This window comes from Anoplolepis gracilipes, chromosome 14, assembly GCF_047496725.1.
Source record: "Anoplolepis gracilipes chromosome 14, ASM4749672v1, whole genome shotgun sequence".
Lineage (NCBI taxonomy): Eukaryota > Metazoa > Arthropoda > Insecta > Hymenoptera > Formicidae > Anoplolepis > Anoplolepis gracilipes.
In genome coordinates, this window is record NC_132983.1 from 2,736,637 (window position 1) to 2,760,696 (window position 24,060).

Below are 24,060 nucleotides of genomic sequence, written 5' to 3' on the forward strand. Positions count from 1 at the left end.
TACTATTCTTAAGTTATAAAATATATACCTACATATTCTGAAAATTGACATTTCAACGTAATTGAAAAAACATACATATTCTGAAAGCTGACATTTCAACGTAATTTTCAAAAATCGTTACATTTAATAACATTTTCTTAAATTTACTTTATTTTGATAATGAATGATGAGTAACAAGAAGATATATTTTCCAGCAATTTTGCTTTTGTATATTCACAAAAGAAAACACGCGGCACAAACAATAAAAAAGAATTCTTACCCCAATTTTTCCCTTTGCGGAAATAAAAAAGTACAACTGCTCGAAAAAATATCTTTTTATCACTCTTTTCCAAAATAAGATCAATTCAAGAAAATTTAATCGTAATAATTTTTTTTAAATCATGCATTGAATTGTCAGCTTTCAGAATATATATATATACATTGTATATACACAATATATATATGTGTGTGTGTGTGTGTGTGTGTTTTATAGATTAGAAACAGTGCTTTGTATTGAAAAATTCCAAAAACATTACTTTTTGTTTTAAATAAAAAAGATTATTAAATACAATAGTCTATACAATATTCTTATAAATAAAATTTATTCCGATAAGAAATAAATAGCTTTTTCTCTCTCTTTTAATTGTTTCTTATATCGGACCGAAGAATCGATAAAGAATCAAACAAATAAATTGGAAACCAATTGGTTTCTAAATATCATTGTTCATAAATTATTTAATTAGATACCACAGTTATATACCATGGAAAAAACGAAAGAGGATAACTAATCACGTACTTTCAAAGGCCTTCTCTCGTCTATTTTAAGGAATTTTATGGAGAAATGCTTTTATTTTAAAAGCTATTCTTCTTAATTCACATTTTCTTGTTTTTAACCGTGCTTTTAGACCGTGTTTTCTTCGCATATCGCTAATATCCGTTAAAATATCGCGTCACAAATTACTTAACTTTGTATTTGTCGGTGTACCATGCTATTTATACTTTCCCGTACTGATCTCGACATCTTTCAATATACGTGCACTTTTCTTCGAAGCAGTCAATGTTGGAAATTGAAATATTATATAACGATGTCGAGCAAATATTTTAAATTATACTTTAGATATACGTAAAAAATATGATTCAATTTTTTGATTATAATTTAATGTTCAGAAACGACAACTTTATTTCTGACTAGTTTTTATTTTCACCTCCGATGGCTCCGATTACAATATATGATACCGTACAAATATAATAAGAATTAAAATATTGTAATGGAGAAAAGAGCATTGGAAGTTAATCTCGATAGTAAATAAAAATTTTCCAATTTGAATTGCACGCGATTTGTGCCTGGTAAAAAAAAAAAATTATTATTCTCTTTCCTCAATTCTTATCATTGCTAAATAAATTAAAAAATACACACACACATAATTTTTCCTCACGCAGATAGATATATAGCCGCGAGTTAATAACAATAAATTCCCCAGACGCGCGACATTAATTTCCACCGTCGAGAATCGACCTTTATTATTTCCTCGTCGAAACGGAAACGAAGCCGCCGCCACCGCCGACCCGCCTCGACTCGATTCGACTCGACTCGACTCGGGTATCGGGAAAAGTAGCGAAGGACCTTCGAGGAGAAATTAAAGCTTCGTGCAATCTGAAAGGGCGGAAAAAGGAGCCGACTTGGAGAAAACAAGAAGGCCACTCTATGGCACGCCGAATGAAAGAGAGGTAGCGAGAGATACGGGACGAGACGAGAGAGCAGCTTTTATCGAAAATTACGATTTATAAAAATTGCAGTCGTAGATTCGCGTCGTACTTACCTCTTGCGAGCGTATAATTAGTTAGAGCTCGCAGAGAGTTTCACGAGAACGTAAGGCAAATCCTTCACATAAGGATTAGTGCCATTCCACAGTGCGACGCTAAGGGAACACTTAGCTGACTATAACCATATGCTTTGCGACTACGTACTCGGCGAACAGTAATACCATTGAATCGCAGTAGTAGAAGCATATGGCTATTGCGCTGCGTTTGAATGCATCGCAAAGCTCGTTGCATTCAGCTTTCTGCTATCACAACAATCACGTGAGTGAAGAGAAGATCAATTAAAAAAGCATCGTGTGACTCTTAAAAACAAATTTTTCCTAACTTTATTTAATGTAAATTTTATAAAACCTGATTAAAATATATATATATATATATATATATATATATATATATATATATTATAATTGCGAATGATGCGTATGTATGTAAAATACGATTGGACCGTAATAAGATTTTGGTTATACGTAACGTAACGTAACGTAATAGCATTAAATCTCGTGTGAAGCATATTTAACAGGTCGGATTGATATTTAGGCGCGTTGTTTGTCTCATTTGCGCGAAATGGCACTTGTCGCGTTTTGCACGTCCGACAAACCGATGACAAAGAGAGAGAGAGAGAGAGAGAGAGAGAGAGAGAGAGAGAGAGAGAGAGAGAGAGAGAGAGAGAGAGAGAGAGAGAGAGAGAGAGAGAGAGAGAGAGAGAGAGGGAGAGGGAAACCACTTGCCTGGACCACTTGTATTTATGAACGAGGGAACGTAGTTTACTATCTTGACTTCGAATTAACTCAATCCCGGCTCTCGACTGCCTAGTGTCGTTCCGGAAATGGCGCCAACAACACCGTAGTCTTGTACACAGGAAGAGATATCGTAACTGCTTTTCATCCACGTCTCGTAATAAAAGCCGGCCATTATAATTGTAACAGTTGTATGTCGCTTCGGAAGAATAACATATGCAGGAAACCTCGAAACATAGATCTCTCTCCCTGTCTCTTTTAGAATTCTCTCCGCAATTAAACATTTATTAGAATAACAAACATTGTTAACCGACACACATTTACCTCCTTTCACATGTTTGCGAATAGACATGAAAGACACATGAAAACTGCGGTTTCAATCACTTTTCCCAGATAATATCATTTTTCAACTCGGTTAACCATCCGGCGAGGGATAGAATTTTGTTTAAAACTACGTACACTTTTAATCAAAATACGAGTTCTTTTCAAATAAAATGTTAGCACGTAAGTAATAAAATAATAAAAAAATATTGGGTATTAATTTAAAAAAAATTTAAATAGACTAATAGTCGGCTAATAAGAGCCGAGCGTATTACAATGAATTACTTTAATTTTCATATTATTAAATTATTATATTATATTCATCATATTAAATATTATATTATATACTGTATTATATTAATATATTATTTAACAAAAATTAATATATTATTTAATATATTAAAGCCTTCTCATTTTGTTATTTATATTAATTTTTGTTTTTCAAATATCATGCTATCGCTTTGCAAAGTATCGACGAAACGCATCTGTTAATTTTAATATATCAAAACTATCCGAGAAAAAAAAGCAAATAGATAAGAATTTATTTCGTTAACTCTTTATCTCGAAATACGTTTGCCAACCAAAATACCTCGCGAAATTATGACACATGTACACTGTAACGATATAAACTATTAATATAGAATTAAAATGTATAACAGAGAGGGTGCATCGTTTGTGCATTACTAAAGGATACACGTGCGGACGAGGTTTACCTAAATTAAAAATCGAGTACGCGCGAGCGTACTGGCCCCGCGGATGCTACTGCAGATAAATCGATTTCTGTCGGACGGCTACAGCGTATATATTTAATAAACTAGTGCCGCGCGCGCGCGCGCGCGCGACCCGATTTCATATACAAAAGATTTTATCGGACTCTCGATTTGATATCAGAAAGAAGAAGAACATTCACATTTCCGCGCAAAGGGACTCTTCAATTACTGCCACATTTCATTGATCCTCTCAAGGAATCACCGATGGAAAATATTCAAATTGTTCGTGAGTGGCATGCCGGCTCTGAGTGCTTGTTTCTTGGCCGAGCGCTACAAATTGGAAAAGACAAGAGGAGGCGGGAAAGACGAAGAGCAGCGGTCTTAGAAGTCAGGAATCTGAACTCGTCCAGAAAATGAAATGTTACAATTTCGCATCAATGCGTCAGGAAATCACGACGCATCGCTATTCGGGGGAAAAAATTCCGATTTCTCTTCGCGCGAGGGAAAAAAAAAAACACACAGTCAGGTGAGTTGCAATATTACGAATTGGCTGTATAAAATGCTTCTAATCTTAAAACACCGACCGATATCTCGTCGAGCATGTTAAATATTTCATCACATTTGTGATAAAAAGAAAAGAAAGAAATTTGACATTTTGAAATCACGTTAAAAAACATTTCCGAAATATACAACGAGATACGTTTCGAATGAACGTCATGAATTTTACATTTTACTAAGATAAATTATTGGGTATACATTCTCTGTTCCGATTTTACTATTGATAATTCACGTTAATGTAAATATAGCTTAAACATTAATTACATATTGAAATAATATTTCTGTTAATATATGTACATCTATGCACAGACACACAAACGTGTAATATTTGATTTGTACGATTTGTTGAGTAACATAACGTAATTGACATAGTGATATATTTTTCCTGTGCCACTAAAATCATATAATTTGAAACATTTTCTTAGCCCACGGGCAAGAAAGCTACAGTTGACTCGTGAATGAAACCGCGTGTGGGACGAACACGTTAGCTTCGCTACTTTGAAAATCCAAACTTTCGTGCGCGTAAGAGAGGACGGATACGAGAGAGAGATTATACACTGTAACCTCCGTCTTGGCTTTCGAAAATCCTTCCGGCGTTCTCCGCGAAGATTTTGCAGAATAAAATCGTATATGAGATTTTAATGATCGAGACAGTTTTCACAGTAATAATTCATCGGCCGACTTTAGAAAATAAAATGGCGAGGGAGCAAAAAATATACGAATGCATATTAAACGTAAAATATGTATAATTATCATACGTTAAAAATATTAAATTATAAAACATTATATACGTTATAGCGGATTATGAAGGGCTTTTGCTTTGAGAAAGAATATTTATCGCGACAACAAAGCGCACATGTAGAACATTCTGCCAAAAGGGAATTGCATATTAAAACTAAATCAGTTGTATTGTTCGTGATTTTCTGCTAATATCCACAAATTACTCGAATAAAAGCATGCGTGATTAACACAGTTATTTATCGCATTTAAATCTACTTTATCATTTTGCACAGATAAAACATACATGTGACGCAAAGAATTAATAAATATTGTATACGCCTAAAAACATCACGTTATCTAATTATATTTGCATTCAAAAATATATATCGTTTTCTAAATTCAAGAAATACGATTGCTTTGAAACAAAAGATTTGTCGCACATGAAAGAAATTAATCAACGTCCTCTCTAAATAAATTCCATGATTATCGCCGACGCGAGTCACGGTCAGTTTAGTGGTCGAGTCTTCGTTGACTTTGTCAGAGACGAGAGAGAGAGAGAGAGAGAGAACGAGAAAGAGAGAAAGGAAGAAAAAAGAGATCGCCGAAAGAAATTGGCGCGCCACAATAACCGTTTCGAACTCGTGGCCCATTACCGGCCCATAATTGTCTCCCGGGGCTATAATAGAATGAGCGTAACGATAGCTATAACAGTTGGCGTATACCGCCAATTCCGTTCAATGAAGAATGAAGCGTGAGAGATCGAGAGAGTGGATATCGTTCGCGCGCAGCCCCGGCACGTGCCCCGATCCATTCCACCAGCCAGCCAGCCAGCCAGCCAACCCTTCGTATTTGCACAGGAATAACCTTGCAGGAAAGAATAACTCTCTTCTCCTAGACGCTATCAGCGCGAATCGCGCGATGAATGAACCATTCGCTAAGCGTTCGTGCGCGCCGATTTCCGTCGCGATAGAAGACCTGGCGTAAAAACGGGGCATTTGCGGAAAAATTCTCACCCCTCGAGTCCAAGTGTGTCGGAATCGATATACGCTATCGTAGCTTTTTATGACAGCACTTGGCAGTCAAAAGTGTGAGCGTTATACCTTACACATATGTATATATATAATTTGCGGGATTGTATTTATCTCGTTCAACCATAAATACAAGTTTAACGGAGTTTATTGTATCGAGATATCATTTAACGTGCATTTTACATTACGCACATTTTAAGCGAAGGGACTCTGCACAGCTCGAGCAGAGTTATATAAACCGACGAATGAAATTAGGCGGAAATGCTAAATCCGCGATCCAGAACGGAAGGCAATGACGAGACAAGAATATTTTCGACGAAGTGTTATTTGTGATTCCTTTTCGGGCGAAAAGAGAGAATTCCTAACGTCCGTCCATTTACCCTCGGCGCGTGACACAGCGGGTATCCGGCAGAAAGTATCCCATTCCTGCTGACTAGCCTGGCTGGAGGAGAGACAGCGGCAAAAGAACGAGAGAGGCTCGAAGTAAAATCGTAAAATCGCGCCATCCTATATTCATCTCTTCCCTTTACGTCTCGCCGTAACGCGACGCCGCCATTTTCCGGGTCAAATCGGGTCTAAACGGCGAGTCCAATCGCGAGTCCAATAGTGCTTCAAGCCCCGTAAGATTTCACGTTTAAGCATATTATCGAGAATTTGGTGGTCGAGAAGAAAGGTGTAGAGAGAGAGAGAGAGAGAGAGAGAGAGAGAGAGAGAGAGAGAGAGAGAGAGAGAGAGAGAGAGAGAGAGAGAGAGAGAGAGAGAGAGAGAGAGAGAGGGAGAGGGAGGGAGAGGGAGAGAAGGAAAACAAATTTCTCTGCCGGTGCGAGAAAATAACGAGACTATCTCGCGAGAACACGTTTACTTTGGAGTTTGCGTACGCTGCACGTACGTACCTCGTAATTTTGGCTTTCTTCTCGCTTTGCCGGAGAGCATCTGTACGGAGAGATATCCGCTGAATTAAGATACCGAGACGACGCTGTCGCGACGCGATATATAATTAAATCTTCTTGTATCCCGCGACGTTCTTCTTCCTTGACGCGTGGTTAATTTTTTCGTTGTTTTTTTTTTTTTTTTTTTTTTTTTTTTTTTACAAGCCACAGTAATAACCGCGTTTTCTTAACGAAAGTACGAAATTCGCAATTTCCATTTGTCAGCGAGAAAGCGCGTAAATTTTTGCGCCAAATTCCGTCATCGATCGTCGAATTACGCGATATTTCGGGATGGCGAGTCGAACGGTGAAATTTCGAAGGACCTCTCGCTGGGGAATAACCGCGAGTATCGAATGAACATTAATGCGTAAGAGCTACTCGAACGCGATGCGAATCGTTAACGGATGACGGATGGCCCTTTAACGGTCGGTACTCTTAATACAGGCACATTGACTAACCCGATTCCGCTTCCAGCCCTTGCAATATTATGGGCCTGGGATATAGCACTAACAATGGACTCCAATACGATGCTAGATTTAGAGAAGTACAGTACACAATAAGGAGACTTAAAGTACCACAAAGTTTAATCCTTATAGTTTAACTCATTGTCAGCATCGAGGATCGATATTAAGTACCTTCCGTTTTTGCTTTAAATATTACACGAGAACAGAACAACGTATATTAGAGCATTTATATATATATATATATATATAGCGAAACGAACCTCGGAAAGTCGTCGCATTAAATCGATTAGTCGTCGAGGCAAAAAGAATCATACTGTAATCGCCCAACTTTTTCGCCACCGTCTCGGCCGCCAGCGTCGTCGCCCTCGTTTTTCTCACATTATGTAAGAAAATAGAGCCGGGGCGGACTGCGAAGCCTCTGCTCAAAATACAGTAAATTTGTAAGTCGTCCGAGGCAAGGCGCCGCCAACTTATTTCAACCGTTTCATTAGCGTTTAAAGGCAAGACAACTTTAAGAAACGACGACGACATTGCCGCGGCTTTTTAAATCGCGTCCCTCGGTAAAAAGCATGGTGAAAAGTAAACGCGGTGACGCCGCGAAACAAGCCATGTTAACCCGTCAGATGTATAATGCATTTAAAAAAAAAAATTAAAAAAAAAAAAAAGTTTTTTGATATTTGATACTATACAAAAGAATTAAAATTATCCTATTTAAAAAGAGTGGAAAAAAATTTAAAAGAAATATGTATTCGTAAATTAAATTTTGAAGTTGTAAATTATTTTAAAGAATTAATTTCAATTTGATTAATTATCCTCTCTGAAATAAAATAGGTTTGAGCGAAATAGCTTCCCCGAATAATGGCCTTTCGTTGAATTTTTGTTTAGAAAACACCGACTCGTTAAGGCAGCTACGGCCGGAAGATCAATCCCGGAACATTCAGCGAACTATCAATTTCACGGTGGCACACAGTTTTTAGCGAAGTTAACCCACGGATGGAGAGCGGACGTACAATAGATCGCGCTACAGCGACAATCAATTCAAGTTTAAAGTCGGGCACCTCGGAACGGCCGTGAATGTTACATATCGACCTCGTCCACTCAGGTTCTCCTGCAAATATCATGGCACGGTACGAAGAGGCGTCTACCGGACGGTGAGGAATGCTTTTTCGCTAACGGTAATAGCGGCGCGTTAGTCTTCGGGGGGCATTCTGTTTCCCGGGAAACATGCGAGCGAGTTTCCGCCATTATCCGGCTTTTTATTCGGCCGGAATTAAGAACACAGATCATGCTAGACGACCATCATGTAACTTTTGCGTTTATCGTCTCCCGGAAGAAGGCTGAGGCCGAGGCCGAGGCGCGGGCCTTTACTTTACATGAGAACGCTTCGAGTTGGCCGCACTTTTATCTTCGCATCATTTTTTCAGCAGCCTGCCGTAAGTGCAGTGCCGCGCCCCCGCGCAATTTTATCGATGTGTCAACGATAGGTCAACCCCTATAAGTTGCCGCGCCTTAAACTTGGAAGCGATGTAATTTTCTCCTGTGTCGACACATTATGGATATAACGTATATATATATTCCATCACCGAATGTCATCGAGATATAATTGAGAGAGCGCGCATTTATATCTGTAGAGGTAATTATTTCAGCCAAATGTCTCAATCGATAAATATATATCTATATAGATGCGACAGAATCATATTTTGATTCAGCATGGAAGTTTAATTGTCTAACCGTTTATTCTCTGCCCTAAACGCGTTCATTTACCTACTGGTCACGCGACGTGTATATTTCTATCAGAGATACGAAACGCTCCATGAAAATTAGTTTACTACATTGCGCCGACGAGCGTGCGATATAAGTGCAATAATTATCCGTACAATGATTTAAATCGCGTCCGAATGTAAATCGCAGAATAAATACATTATCGCGGGCGCGGCGCATTCGTTATTACGTTCATGAATTAAACGACGAGTGAATTACAATGATCGTACAGGCTTTCGGCGTTATCATTTGCTCTGACAAGTTGAGCCTCGCCGACGAAATCACAGCGGCATCGGGAAATGTGCACAGATGATAGATAAAGAGAGAGAGAGAGAGAGAGAGAGAGAGAGAGAGAGAGAGAGAGAGAGAGAGAGAGAGAGAGAGAGAGAGAGAGAGAGAGAGAGAGAGAGAGAGAGAGAGAGAGAGAGACAGACAGGCAGACAGAGAGAAGCATATAGATAGCGATATAGATAGCACGGAACATGCGCTACTACGGCTGGATTCATGATTTCTTAAATAGCTCGCAGTAAGTGCCTGGCAATTCGCTTCATTTACATCGTCAACACATAAACGATTCAAGCGCAGCAAATATAGCGAAATTAATGCGTAGCTCTTGCGACAATGTCTCCGTCTCTCTCTCCCTCTCTCTCTCTCTCTCTTTCTCTCTTTGAAATATAAATGGTAAACTTATATTCGCAAGAGTGAATTTTGCACAATTTGTTTAATCAAAACTGGAGAAACCTAACCAAAACCACCGTTAACCCTTTCAATTTTTATTAAAAATTTATCCGAAAATGGAAACCAGTTTGATTACAGGTGATGCATTTTCCCTTGCTTTTCCTCTCACGTGTCATTACTTCAAAAACGGTTTAATTCAATATTGATATTGTGTACAGAAATTTTCGCAATATTATTTCGTTTGTTTGTTTCATAACAATTAACAAACGCCGGCTAAAAAAGATAAAAGCGACGCGGTTGAAGCGGATCCCGAATCAGGACGGGTAAATTTCCGGACAGATAAAATAGCCATTCACTTTAATACTCTCTTTTTTTTTTTTTTTTTCATCATACGAGTTTCCATGCGAATTACGCTACTCTCTTCTTGGTCAGTTTAATAATAAATTGTAACAGCGCTGATTTGATACAAAAAAAATTTCAATTTAAAGATTGATTGTGATTTAAAAAAAATATATACGTATAATTATTATGTTATCACGAAATATTCTCCGTTTCATGATTGTAAACGGTGAGTGAAATTTCACGGGGGAAAGGGAAAAATCGATGCGAAAACTTTCATCGGTTCGCGTGTTAATTTTGATACGAGCCAACCCGACGAACAACGATGCACATAAAATAAAAAAAATTCAACCCAGACGATAGCCATCTAACTTTCATACCGGCCGTCATGTCCGTCCGCGACCCGTTTCCCCACGTGCAATGGACATCATCGACATAAAAGCGACTAAAGAAGAACGAGAGGGAAGAGATGTCGACACATACATATCTTTGATTACCCGTTACATTTTTTATATCGTACATTTTCTGCGCGAACTGACCGAGGAAATATGCAATTAAATAATAAAAACATTCAGTCGAGTGTGACGTTGCGGTTGAAACACGTGAAAACACGCTTTAAACGGAATAATATACTGAACAAATATTTGTAATAATTAAATCTCTCTCCAAATTAAATAAATCAAAATAAAGCCAAAAAATAAAATTAATGCAAGCTTCCCCCAAAGCTCTTCTCATTTTAGAGGCAATAAAAATTGTGTCCGCTCCTTTATCGATTTCTTCTCATATGTATGACAAAAGACGCGCCACTGTCTCAAGATAACTTGATCCGTCTCTGGTATTTGAGGATTCGCGTCTGAATAACGTATTTGCAAGGACGAGTTCTACGGGCAAATCGCGTACGGCGATTTCTACGGAGCAGAGAGAACCGACTAAATTTGGCTAGCCGGCTAAAAATTCAAATCGCCTGAATGCTAAGCATCCGGCCGCTTATCTGCTCACCAGACTGCGGAATTAAGATCGATATGCGGGATCGTTACGTCTGGCAGTGCAGGGGGTCCGTCGCGTTTCTTGCAGGGCTCCACGGTAATGTCGGTCCAAGAGTTACAACGCCGTCTGGCGCCGTCGAAAGCAGCATCGCCCGGCATCTCGGAACGTGAAGGAAATTCCTCAACCCGCCGCTTCTTTCGCTTGCATTTTTTATGTCTTATATTTATGCAATATTTATCAACATGAAATTTTCTGCCCGCGACCCGAACGACATTGTATCGACCCACGGACGGAGACGCCGAAATTTCGTTATCGTTGAGTTAAACATGAACTGCGATCAATAATACGAATTACTTTGTAACTCGTATTTGCCAGATATATATATATATATATATATATATATATATATTTTATTTATTGAAGAGGTATCTCTTTATGAATGTAATGATGAAAATACATCACGATAAAGAATGTAAAAATATCGTTAAATAATTATCGAGATTGAAGGAAGAAAGAAACGCAACATAGTTAAATTTTTTAAATATTTATATACATTTTATAAATTTTTATTTTTCTAATTTTAATTGTAAAGCGTTCTTTAAATTTTCTCTCCATTTTTTTTTTTTTTTTTTTTTTGCTACCTTTGATTTGTAACATTCGAAAAATGCGTGAACAAAATCGCTTTGTTATATTACTAACTGTGTGATGAGAGTACAATATGCTATCATCATATACAGATCGCTTTTCTCTTTCGCGAAAGCATCCTAACCGTAATCCACTCCGGAGTTGTCAGAAATTTGAGAACGTTACAGAGTTATCCATCCATAAATGGAGAGCCAAATGCGAGCGATCTATTGTAATTACCATCTCCTGTGCCCTCCGAACTTCCGGTTAATCCACTCGGCGGCGATCATTTCATCAAATGGTTTTCGAATATCGATTGGTGCTCATTTTACAGAATATAAAATCGACACGTTTACGCCCGGCTACTCACGATTGCTTTATAATAGACCTCGTCTCTAATACAGTACCTCGACGCGTTTCCTGCATTTTAATGCACATAATTAAATGCAAAAATCGCTCAACGAGCGCGCAACGGCATTGCAAAAAAAGAAGGCTCCAAATTAATCGACAGCAGTCACTTCAACAGGTCGTCATTCTCGTTTCGCTCGCGAATTCATTAAAACGCGTTTAATCAATTACGCACGTTCGACATCTCCTTCCGCTATTCGACGAGCTGACTTCTCGACTAATTTACAAACTTGCTTAATAAAACAACGATTATTTATCCGATAGCGTATCGTCGGCAAATACGCGGATGCATTTAATCGGTTGGCGCGCGCGCGCGCGCGCGCTTCCAAAAAGTTTCTTCTTCCCCAGCTGATCCTGTTACCAGAGAGCCAGAGGATTAAGCACGATACACGGACGATTGCCTTACACGATCACCAAGTAACTTTCACGTTATCGTCTCATCCACTGGCCGTTTATTCTGTGCAACGTAGGTCGGCCAAAGAAGAGCCGGTCGGAGCGCGAGAGCCGAGAAGGCGAGAAAGCTATCGAGTTGCGGAAACTCCCGAGTGTGAAGGAAACTCTTTAATGTTTTCCCCGCGTTCTTTCGTTCCTCAGCTTGCTGGCCGCTGCCGAGAAATTTATTTAATCGACGCAGCGACTAACGAAATTCCGAACGCGTCGTAACACTCTACAGAGGAATTTGCGGTTCGATCGTTCGTAGATGCATATTGGCTTCCGCAATCACTTTAGTCGCTTCCATTTCTCCTCCCTCAATGTTTTATCGAGCAAAGAGAGAACAAAGATCTATTTGTTGGAGTCTTAATAATCCCCGACGGCATGTAATGAAATATTGAGAGAATATATGATGTCTCACGTGTGGAGAATATTTTTCCTTTCTATTTTCGAGCCAAGACGTATAGATGAGAAGTTTTAAAATGCTTATTATTTTTATAAACTAATATTTGAAGGTTCGTTGCATGTAAAAAAATGGAACGTCTTAAATAATAAGGCCAACAAAATTTCGATCATGTTTAAAAACATCATGTTGATTATGTTATCGAATTTAAAGTGATATTCTACAAAAAAAAAAAAAAAAAAAAACATTTCGATCGCGTCGAACGAATCTTGTAGCACGCCTTTCTAGAACTTATTTTTATTTTCTTTTTATTTATCTTGGTCAAATCACGAAATAAAAAAGCATACAAAACACACACACAAATGATTATATATATTGTAAAATAATAATGGTAAAAATTTGCGTTATAAGATTATTCTAGCTGTACAGGAAGAGAGATCTTACAGAGCACAATAACTTTCGTAAACGCGAAAGAGATTCTATATCACGACCTGTATCTCGTGGCAACAAGAAACTATGCGAAACACTCTTCCACCTGCTTTATGTTACGTGTAACTATGCGAAGAGCGCGACGAAGACGCGACTCCGATTCGATCCTCGAATAACGTTTGCGCCAATATTATGTTTTTGCACGGTTAACAGAATTTCCATTCTCTCTCAGAGTCAGAAAATCGTTCATAAAGATTATACATAGTTGGTAAAATCTCTGTTTGTATGCAATCTTCTCTGAAAAAATTATTAAAAAATTCTCATCTATCCGTAAAGCGGCAGTTTTTTCTTTCTCTCTCTTTTTTTTTTTTTTAATAAAACTATTTATACAGCACAGCCGTCCTGTTACCGTTCAAGATTAAAGAGCGCGAAGACGCGATGGACAGTCTGAAAAATGTTGGAATCTCGCAAGTAGAAAGCGGGATTATTCACATTTAAAATTCCACGACGGACAAATTCGCCCCTTCGACCCGTCCGGTATTAAAAGAGCCGCCCGTGTTATTTGGACAAGGGAGCCGCGAAAAACGGAAGAGTGGTAAGAAAGCAGAGTAGATAGAAGGTCGAAAAACCGCAAAAGTCTATCAAGTAACCAAAGGGGATTACCCATTCGGAATTCGCCGACGGTCGAAACGATCGCACCCAACTCCTTTCGGTACTAAAGAACTGCTCGCGTTATTCAAGGAGAAACCGCGAAAGCTCTCTATCGCCGCTAAAAACTGAATAATATAAGACCAGAGTAAAAAAAAAAAAAAAAAAAAAAAGACGCAAGATTCCAGCGCGCAAGTAAAGGAGGCAAAATTTGATCAAGTTTGAAATTCATAGGCGTTGAAAAACAACAATCATTTTTTTAGTCTTTACTAATTTTACACGACTTATCCGCGACATACAGCAGTGAAAACTATAACGATTAAAAGTAAGAATAAAAGATAGAAGCAAGCGGAATGTGGAGAAAAATAAAATAATGTAAAAGTCAATGGGGAGAGAAGCGGAGTATTTTGGAATTTTATACTTTACGAGGTCCGGTAGATTCTTACTAGTGGTGGAAATGACCGTTCGCTCGCTCCTTCCGGTGTTAAATTACTGGCCTTATTTAGACAAGTACGCGAAAGATCCTCCGCGCGCGGATGCGAGACCGAGGGGATTTAACGTCGGGATCCCGTTACCGGGACAAAGGATTAAAGCTCGATGCACGGACGATCACCAACTAACTTTCGCCTTATCCTCCCATTTCCCGTTTCTCGCCGCAAGCTCACCGGCACTCGGCCCAAGTAACGCGGCGGAGCGAGCGCAGGGGCGAGAAACCTGTCAAGTGCAATAACTCGAAATGCGAGAGAAATTCTTTCGCTACCGGGGGGCCAGGCGCTCCTTTTCCCGTGCGCGAGTGGCTGCACGAAACGCCATTCCTCTTACCCTTTTTATGCCTTTTTCAACGTAACACGTAGGGGAAGCCCATTACGCCGCTGTGCGAACGAGTTGATATCGACCCCTCTCTCTCTCTCGCTCTCTCTCTCTCTTTCTCTCTCATAGTTCAAATAAGGAATAATACTCATCCCGAGATTTTCCGAGTACATATTGCATAACGCACAGCTTCAGAATCGTTAAATTGTAAACTAATTATAGATTCATTATCGTAACGTTGTTTATCTCATTGTTTATTCACAGTTTATCTCTAAAATAATATTACATCATTGAAACAATAGCATTGTACTTGAACTACTTTGCAGGAATTGTTAGACTTGTAATTTGAAGCTGTGCTGATTTGTAATACGTTCCAAGCGAAAAGTCGCAGAGTATATAAGAGTAAATAAAAAGATACATATACTATATACACGGGATGCAATGACAAAAGATCATTCACGTGTGAACAAAATTCGATATTTGATTTCAATCCAATGAGATTAATTTAAATGAGAAAGGAAATAAATTTGATTTATATAAATAAAATATATATCTCGCAGATTCTTTCTCTCTCTCTCTCTCTCTCTCTCTCTCTCTCTCTCTCTCTCTCTCTCTCTCCTTCTGGCAATTGTCACTGGGCGGTCTCGCAGGACAATCGCGGAGAGGACGATTCTCCTTACACTCTCGGCTCGACAATGGAGCGATGTCGTACGGGCCACTCGGAATTTCGGATTTATGGCGAGAAGCATATTCCATACGGTGGCGTTCGAGAAACGTACGTACGCCCGCAATTCCCCCATAAATTCGAAAATCTCGAGAGTCGCGCCAGGATACTCCCAGAGGGATCGCCGGTCGATCCTATTACCGGGCCACAGGATTAAGCCCGATGTACGGAAGATCGCTCCGGACGATCGCCAACTAACTTCCGCGTTATCCTCTCGTCCGCCGGCCGTTTTTCCCCGAGACCCGACGTCTCGCGGTGCGGTGCGGTAGCGATGGCGGTTGGCGGACCAAAGAGGGACGATGACGACGCGATACGCCGGCCGACCCGGGTTCGAGAGGGACAGACGGATAGACGGACCGACTCTCCTCCGAAGCGGAGCGTATTTCGCCAATTTCGTTAGCGTCCACACGGACGCGCGCGCGAGCGCGCTTCCGTCCACTTTCGTGCAAACACACACACACACACACACACACACACACACATGCGCATATAATGTCTGTACACGTATATACGTATACGTCTACATATTGTATATATATATGTATAAACGCACGAGCGTGGAAGTGAGAAACGCGCGCGTACGTAGGGAATGCGCACCGAAAGAGAGAGAGAGAGAGAGAGAGAGAGAGAGAGAGAGAGAGAGAGAGAGAGAGAGAGAGAGAGAGAGAGAGAGGGTAGATGGGGAGGGAGGAGAGGGAGGGAGAAAGAGAGGCGCCCCGCGCTAGAAAGAGAGAGACGGAAGATTTTGCAGCGATCATCGACTTGGAGAACGGCGCAGTCGCCCAGGAACCAACTCGAACTCACTCACCCTGCCCTTCTCCTCCTCTTCCTCGTCCACCTGCTCCCCGAAACCCCCTCGACCTTCTCCGACTAGTTCCGTCCTCCTCGCGCTCTTTCCACCCTGCGCTGCCAGGTGGTCTTCCACCTTCCTCGAGCATCATCGGCACAACCACCACCACCGGCAGAACCACTGCCATCACCTCCACTACCACCACCGCCACCACTACCACCACCACCACAGTCGACAGCGTCGGCAACGGTACCAGCAGCAGCAGCAGCACCAGCAGTAGCAGTAGCAGCAGCAGCAGCAGCACTGCCGTCGCTACCACCTCCTCGGACTCCGTCGTATCTCTCACTCTCTCTCTCTCTCTCTCTCTCTCTCTCTCTCTCTCTCTCTCTCTCTCTCTCTCTCTCTCTCTCTCTCTCTCTCTATTTCTGTCTTTCTCCATCTCTCTGTTTCTCTTCCTCTGTCAATCTCTCCCTTTCTCACCCACATCGCTGCACCCTCCGCTAGTCCCGCTGCTCCGACCCTCTCGCGTGCGCCTCGGCGCCTCGTCCTCCTCCGGTGCCAATGCCGCAGTACCGACTGCTTTCCGCGGAAGGTGGAAACCCGTGTAACACGACCGTATATAGATTTTCAATTAGTCAAGGGGCGGCAGCATAGGAAATTATGTGTCGCGTGTCACCGCGAGCCGTCGCGAATACTTGAAGCGCGCGCCGTCGTCGTCGATTATCGTTGTCGTCGTCGTCGTCGTCATCGTCGTCGTCGTCAACGTCGTGCTCCTCGCCGATTGAAATTCGACGCGCGCTTCTCGTTCCGCGCGCGAACGGCAAAACCGCGTGCGTTTCGCACGCGTGTTCTCCTTCCGTTCCTCTCGACCGGTTTGCGTGGAAAGATCGATTTCCAACGTGTTTGGTAGAGAGAAAGGGAGAGAGAGAGAGAGAGAGAGAGAGAGAGAGAGAGACACACAGAGAACGTGTGCGTTCACCGCGATCAAGTGTTTACCAGGGATTCACGTTGTGAATCCGTTGTGCGAGAGGGAGCGATGACTCGTCGTTCCGAGGCAAAGGGAGTTAGGAGATAGGTCAATCTTTCGCCTGCCACATCGCGTTGCGACGCACCGAGCGCATCATCATCGCCGGATTATCCCCGACGATCTTGGAGAACCAGAATTACTCGGGGGAGCGAGAATGGTACGCGCGGCCTTCGTCTTACTGCCACGGCTCCTCGTATTGTCATTGCTGCTGATCCATTCAGGTACGAAGAGATCCTTGTTGTATTTCTCGCACATAAACTACGTATATTTTACGGTGAATTGCTCGGAAACTGACGGATCTCTCGCGTAAACTGTATATATACTCTAAAGTATATTGCGTTTGAATGAACATATAGTATCTAACTAAATCAAGCAGCATATAACGCGTTATATTATATTCTCCCATGTTAGTACTCCGCGGAGTACTAACATTGAAATCTGTAGAACAATTTACCAGCGATTAGAGAGAGAGAGAGAGAGAGAGAGAGAGAATGGTAATCGTGCAGATTTTTATAGGAGGACCAACCACGCGTTCTAAAAGATTCTCATTTAAAATTAGATTTTAAGGCATGTAAAAATATATTTATACATAAATTAGAGAGTAATTTGAAAATAATTTGAATTTAATCTAAACATACAATAAGATTATTATACGTAACTATATATAATAATTATACTTCTTTTAAACATAATACAATTTTATATATGTAAAAATCATATCATGTCTAAGTTCCTTTATATATCTAGGTGTTTTTCTAAATTATTCTTTAATTATTAATAATATAGAATATCCTGCAACCATAGAATAGGAAGCACGGTTACTATTGCAAATCAACGTCGAGCTGCGACAAATAACGAAATCTATCTGCATGAACGAAAACCGTTTATAAGAGATATCAAAATCCATTTTTCGACACGCGTGCCGAGAATATTTCGATTGCTCTGTCCAAGTTCAATAAAGGTACATGAATCGGCACTGATTTGCGAATTAAAGCGCTGCTCGAAAAATGATTGGGCTATTTCGTCGGGCGAGTCGATGGGGTTCGCATTATATGTGATAAGCGAATTAGTAAATTAACGAACCCACTAATACCCAACGCGAATTTTGCAATTATTTCGAAATCGTCCGATTAAATCGTCGACAAAGAGGAAAAGGGGTGATTCGGATCGTATATCGTACATATATATATATATATATATGTATCGTATATCGACAAATGCATACTCTTGTGCGCGGCTCGTCTAGCTCGCTCGCGCGCAACAAAATGCAACGTGACACGAGAGGAATAAAAAGAATACAAACTAGACGAATAAAAGCTAGTACCTACCTACCCATCTACACAAAACGCCATGCATTTATGTATATCCATGCAAAGCGCCGAGAATAACAATCGCGTACGAAAATAACGGATATCTTCGATCGTGCGACAAACAGAAATACGCGAGTATACGTGTACAAGATAATTCAATTATGTTCGAGTTATCGGCAACAATTCGAGAAACCTTGAGAAATCAAACGGAATTTAATTCTATACGTTTTCATTAGCATAAAGTCGAGACCGCGAGTCACTTTCGTTAAGCTCGAATAAATTGAAATAACACATTCGGCCAGAAAAAGCATCGAATTTTTCGCCCGTCCCATTACTGAGCTTTTTATGGAGCATTATATCGTCCGATCGAAGCCTCGATGTTTCACTTTGAAATTAGTTTACCGATTCAATCATCTCCGTCTGCTATCGAGCGCATTTTTACTATTCGCGACGAAAAGAAGAGAAAAAAAAAAACTTGGTTTCAAGTTCTTACTTAATTAAAACATTCACCGCGCGCGATTGCAAGCCGCGCGGCTCCATCTTTATCTATGAAATAAGTAATGGTAAATTTGCGGAGGGCATAACTAAAAAAAAAGTGATTACAAACTTATACGGAGTCTCATTTAAGATCGATAAATTATCGAAACCTCGGTACTTGTACATCTGACGTCTCGGCTGTAATTTAAAAATTGTTTAATAAATATTCTAAAAATTTTTATGTACAAAACTATCGAAATACGGCCTGGCGTTCTAATTTGTTTCACTAATATTCTAATAATTTTTAACCAACAGAATTCTATTCAGCAAGTATATAAGCGATCATGCCTGATGTACGTCCGTACTCGGCTCATTGTTTCTCTTTCCCGTTCTTTTTTTTTTTTTTTTTTTTTTTTTTTCCTTTTTGTTTAGTTATATCCGTATCGTAAATCTGCGCGTGGCGCATGCGAAGAGAGTGATAAGCAGAATTACTCCGACAAGTGATTCTGTTTATTTTAACGACGGGGCTCACGCTCTAGAATGCGCTGCATGCAAAATAGCGCGCGCGCGCGCGCGCGCGATATCCATATGCGTCACGAATAAAAAATAATAACGCACCCTTTATTATCTTCCGACAACGACGAGAGATCGGCAACGTGCGTGATCACGTAGGTATCACGGAGATTCGAGATAATGAGACAAATTTTCGATAAAACCAAGATCAAATAGAAGAGCGAGACCAAAGATATAGATGAAAAAATTCATTCAGAAAAAAAGAGAAAAAAATCTCGCAGCTGATAGAGAATTTTTTACACATTAATAATCATTATAATATTTAATCTTATTGAGTTTCGTATGAAGCCAAAGTAATTCTTGTAACATGAAATGAATGAAATTAAACAAGTGAATCAGTTCTTGTAAATTCAATTGAATCTTAAGATTGCAATTTTATAAAAGCATATCCGATTTCTTTTCTCCCTTCTATAAAATTCTAAAATTTATACTCTCATGAATCAATGCATTCATTCTATTTTTCTATCCTCGCGTACAAAGTTACAAAGTTTCGTGTATCCCGCGAAACGTCAGATCTTGCACGAGCTATGACGAGACTCTTGTGACAAGCTAATAAATCTCGACCGAGCGTAATTAAGTTAGCCGAGATACTTTATATATTAAATTATGCGCAACGTTACGCGTGATAAAATAAAAAAAAAAAAAAAAAAAAAGTAGCGCCTATCTTTGATTACTGTTTTGCATAGAGATTTACCGAATGGGAAAAAAAGTGGGGGAGGGGGAAAGAGAACTAGACGAAAACAGTGGGAAAATGCGCGGAAAGGGAGAGAGAGAGAGAGCAAAACGCGGAAGGTATTGTTTTATTTAAACGAAGCCGTATCTATATATAGAGAAAGCGCGATCGTCGTCGTTTTATCGGATTTTATCGGAAATTGAGCCAATTATGGTACTTGAGTTAACGATCCATTGTAATACAGTTCCCGAGCGCTAGCGCTACCGATCCTGAACGAGTATCTCCGTGCGAGACTTGGTCGCGTAGATTGCTTTACACGATGATCGTCGACGTTGTGAGTTCCGATTGGAAAACGTCCTCGGAGGACCTTTCGTCGTCGTCGTCGTCGTCGTCGTTGTCGTTGTCGTAGCCGAAGGAAAACCGCCACCCGCGAAAGTGACGACGATAAGCGAGAAGTCGTGTTCTTTCGGTTTCGACCGGCGAACCGCGATAGCGAACGTTAACTCTCAGTACGCCCGGCGTACTTCGCCATCTGGGTTTGGGTTCCAGTGCCGCGATCGCGGTTCAAAGTTCAAACTCGATTTAACTTTGAAATCGGGTCCGCCGTTGACCGGTCGATGGCTATGTGGCGTTGCCGTTGCTTCCAGAAGGAGCAGAGGGTATAGCGTTAGCCGAGAATTTAAGCTCTCTAATTGTCGTAGTACCCTGCCTGCGATATCGGCGATTGTCCTGCGTGACTTCTTCTTCTTTTTTTCCCCCCCCCCCCCTTTTTTTCAAGCACGCTCGCGCTAATGCAAGGCGAGTTTAACGAGACGCGCACACCCCATTCTTTTTCCGTTCTTTTTCTTTTTCCCTTTTTTTTCCTTTCGCCGCCACTGTGAATGAAATTTCCGCGATTCGCCATGGTATGAAATACTTTGAATAATTCGTGACGCTTGTTGGCCAGGATGCAAACGCGCGTTATTTTTTTTTTCGGTTATCTCTGTTATTTTAGGCTCGCTGTTACGCGGATTTCGCGAGCGACGAATTTTCCGCAGTAACACAGTAACGCTTCACGAAAGAAGGAGAATTCTAAGAGGACGGGAGGATATAACAGAGTTAAACTATAAATATTTCATTCCATCGTTTGCAATTCTAGTATTTCCAAAATTGAGAATTTCGGGTCATAATGAATAACTGATATCTTCTTATTGCGGCTCGAATATATATAATATGACATATTTTTGTATATTCAATTTTACAAATCATTTTATAATACAATTAGATTTAGCCGAGTTTCTTCTTTAAAATAGATATTGGAAAATGACAATTTCTTTTTTTTTTTTTTTTTTTTTTGTGAATGTATGATATGTAAATTCCGACGGAATAGATAATAAAGCGAAAACATTTCTACAAATATACCGGGTTAGGTCATCCGATAACCGCACATTATCGAAAGATGTGCGCAGCAACGATATGTTAATACTTGTAAATATACACGATAATAATAATAATAATAATAATTTTGTAAACGCGAGACTCTCCATATAATATGTGCGCGATTCGCGGTGTGTGCTTTAAAATCTCGAACGCGTGCATATCGCGGCAAGACAAATACGGTAAGATATGGTAATTGGCCGGTTATAAATAACCACGAATAGACGAGGTGACGTTCTCAGAAATCTTAATTACCCTTATACGAACGTCACGTGACAATGCGCATTTAGCAGTCGGGCTGGCCGACCGACGGCGACGTTAGGTAAGACGCGTTAAATCGCGTGGGTTCATTCCGGCCACGGTGAGATACAATTCCGAAGGGGGTAATTTCCGAACAATAATCGCTGTTTGAAGCTGTCGATCGTCCCATTATCCTCCACCCCCGCCCATCGATTTACAAACGGTTAGTTACCTTCCGCAAATTCGCAGTCGTGAATAGATCTATCTACCCATTTACGCACCAAGGAGACACGCCTCTCGCCGATTGCGACCAACGCGATTTTAATTTAAATATAAACCTATAAAATCTTCGCGTGGTAGCTTGCGTTACGTTCTCGTCGAGAAAAACGAGATTAAAGAGCGTGGAAATAATATTCAACGCTGTAATCAGAAGAGAAGGATAGGCTGAAAATCGCCAAAGACTTTCTTAAACGATAATCTCGGAATTTTGTTTATCGTCGATCGATATGTACGATGCGAGGTTGAAGGGGCAATTCCCAAACGACAATGGTTTGCTCGAAGCCTGCCGACCGTTCCATTATCTCCAACAATTCGCAAACAGAAACTTTTAGTTTCTACCCAAAACCATTAATTTTCAAAGAGAGAGAGAGAGACAGAGAGAGAGAGAGAGAGTTCTATCTCTACACAAAACTTTTAATTTTTAGAGAAAGTTTCCATGTATAAAAATTATTACAATATTTATTAAACAAATTAGATCGCCAGAGACGCTGGACATATTTCGATAGTTTTATCCATTTTAAATGAGATTTTGTGTTATTCTGCAATCACTTGTACTTTGTAAACAGAACATAAAAATACGTAAAAATTCGATGTGTTCTTAGGACAGGCGACGATACCATCTCACTTTCGCAGTATTTTAAAAACGCGTATGAGATCGAGTAAATAAAATGATGGCTTGTCTCGTTTTTCTTCCTCTATACTTACAATGGCAAGAAAGGAAATGACTCAAGAGGGTGAATTTTCGAGCGCTTGTGAACAAGGAGTGCTAAACAAAGAGAAATGTCTCTTTCAACGTATACATTATTTCATTTCGGCGCGTTAGAATCGTTCGATTGGATTGTTTTACGCGATAACGATAGAAGAAACGAGATTCTACCGTATCTCATGCTTTGCATTAATATCGAAATTTTGTCCAATGAACAGGTTTTAACGTCTGTATGAAAACGGCGTCTCTCGTCGTCTCAAAGAGATTCGTTAGTTCCTCGATTCAATAGAGCGCGGCGAAAAATAAACGAATCGCGGGATGCTTAAGGTCCACGATAGAGGGAAATCGATTTTGGAACTCCGAGAGATTAACAATTCAATCGACCTCGCGATTGCTACCGGTTCGCAATCATTTCCCTTCGAAGGAATAGGGTAATTTCAGAAATTGTTTATCCTTTCGGTTTGCGTGGTGAATCAGATATCGACGATTATAAAAGTCTAGTCTAAAGTCAGTTTAAATATAAAACGGAGGAAGACAGAATTACATATATTTCACACACATACGTGACAGTGACTTTTTACAACATATATGTGTGTGTGTGTGTGTGTGTGTGTGTAAATACCAAACGCACGTATGAGGAATCATACAACGATGAGTCAACAAGTGACGTAAACAAATCAAAACAATCAGTAATATAAAAGATGAGCAATCTATTCATTTTATTATATTTTACTTTTATAGTCGCGGATTTTGTATTTTATTTTCTCTCTTTCTCTTTTTCCACCGATTATTTATATATATATATATATACATATATACATTTAATCACTTTATTGTCAATCAACAACGTGACGCATTCGAAAGTTAAACGAAAACTATTGATAGCGAATCAATAACATAGTATACAATTACTTTATCATCCCTATTGAATAAAAAAAGGCAAAAAACAACAAAAAATTCCAAGCGGATGATGATTGTCGGCGGCCTCTGTTGTCTCGACAAAAGGACGTCTCTGGCATCCACCTCTCGCATGTACCTGTATATACTTTGCGCGTGTTA

At 40.0% G+C, this 24,060-nt stretch overlaps 2 protein-coding genes across 7 annotated transcripts in view; one reads left to right on the forward strand and one right to left on the reverse strand.

Moving 5' to 3' along the window:
- Nucleotides 1–24,060, forward strand: part of LOC140673566 (ribonuclease H2 subunit A) — a 214,554-nt gene that overhangs the window by 172,062 nt on the left and 18,432 nt on the right. Inside the window, exon 1 of one of the 5 annotated variants that reach the window (XM_072906576.1) lies at nucleotides 16,636–17,548. The exons of 3 other annotated variants lie outside the window; for them this stretch is intronic. In XM_072906576.1, the coding sequence (XP_072762677.1) occupies nucleotides 17,482–17,548 (67 nt within the window). In that variant the 5' untranslated portion in view covers nucleotides 16,636–17,481. Of the gene's footprint in view, nucleotides 1–16,635; nucleotides 17,549–21,701; nucleotides 21,959–24,060 lie in introns of those variants that run through there. One more of the 5 variants, XM_072906577.1, reaches the window with a different exon arrangement.
- The window catches only part of LOC140673568 (uncharacterized), a 186,841-nt gene that overhangs the window by 142,878 nt on the left and 19,903 nt on the right, over nucleotides 1–24,060 (reverse strand). Inside the window, exon 1 of one of the 2 annotated variants that reach the window (XM_072906581.1) lies at nucleotides 16,319–16,627. The exons of the other annotated variant lie outside the window; for it this stretch is intronic. Within the exon in view, the coding sequence (XP_072762682.1) occupies nucleotides 16,319–16,487 (169 nt within the window). The 5' untranslated portion in view covers nucleotides 16,488–16,627. Of the gene's footprint in view, nucleotides 1–16,318; nucleotides 16,628–24,060 lie in introns of those variants that run through there. 2 annotated transcript variants of the gene reach the window in all.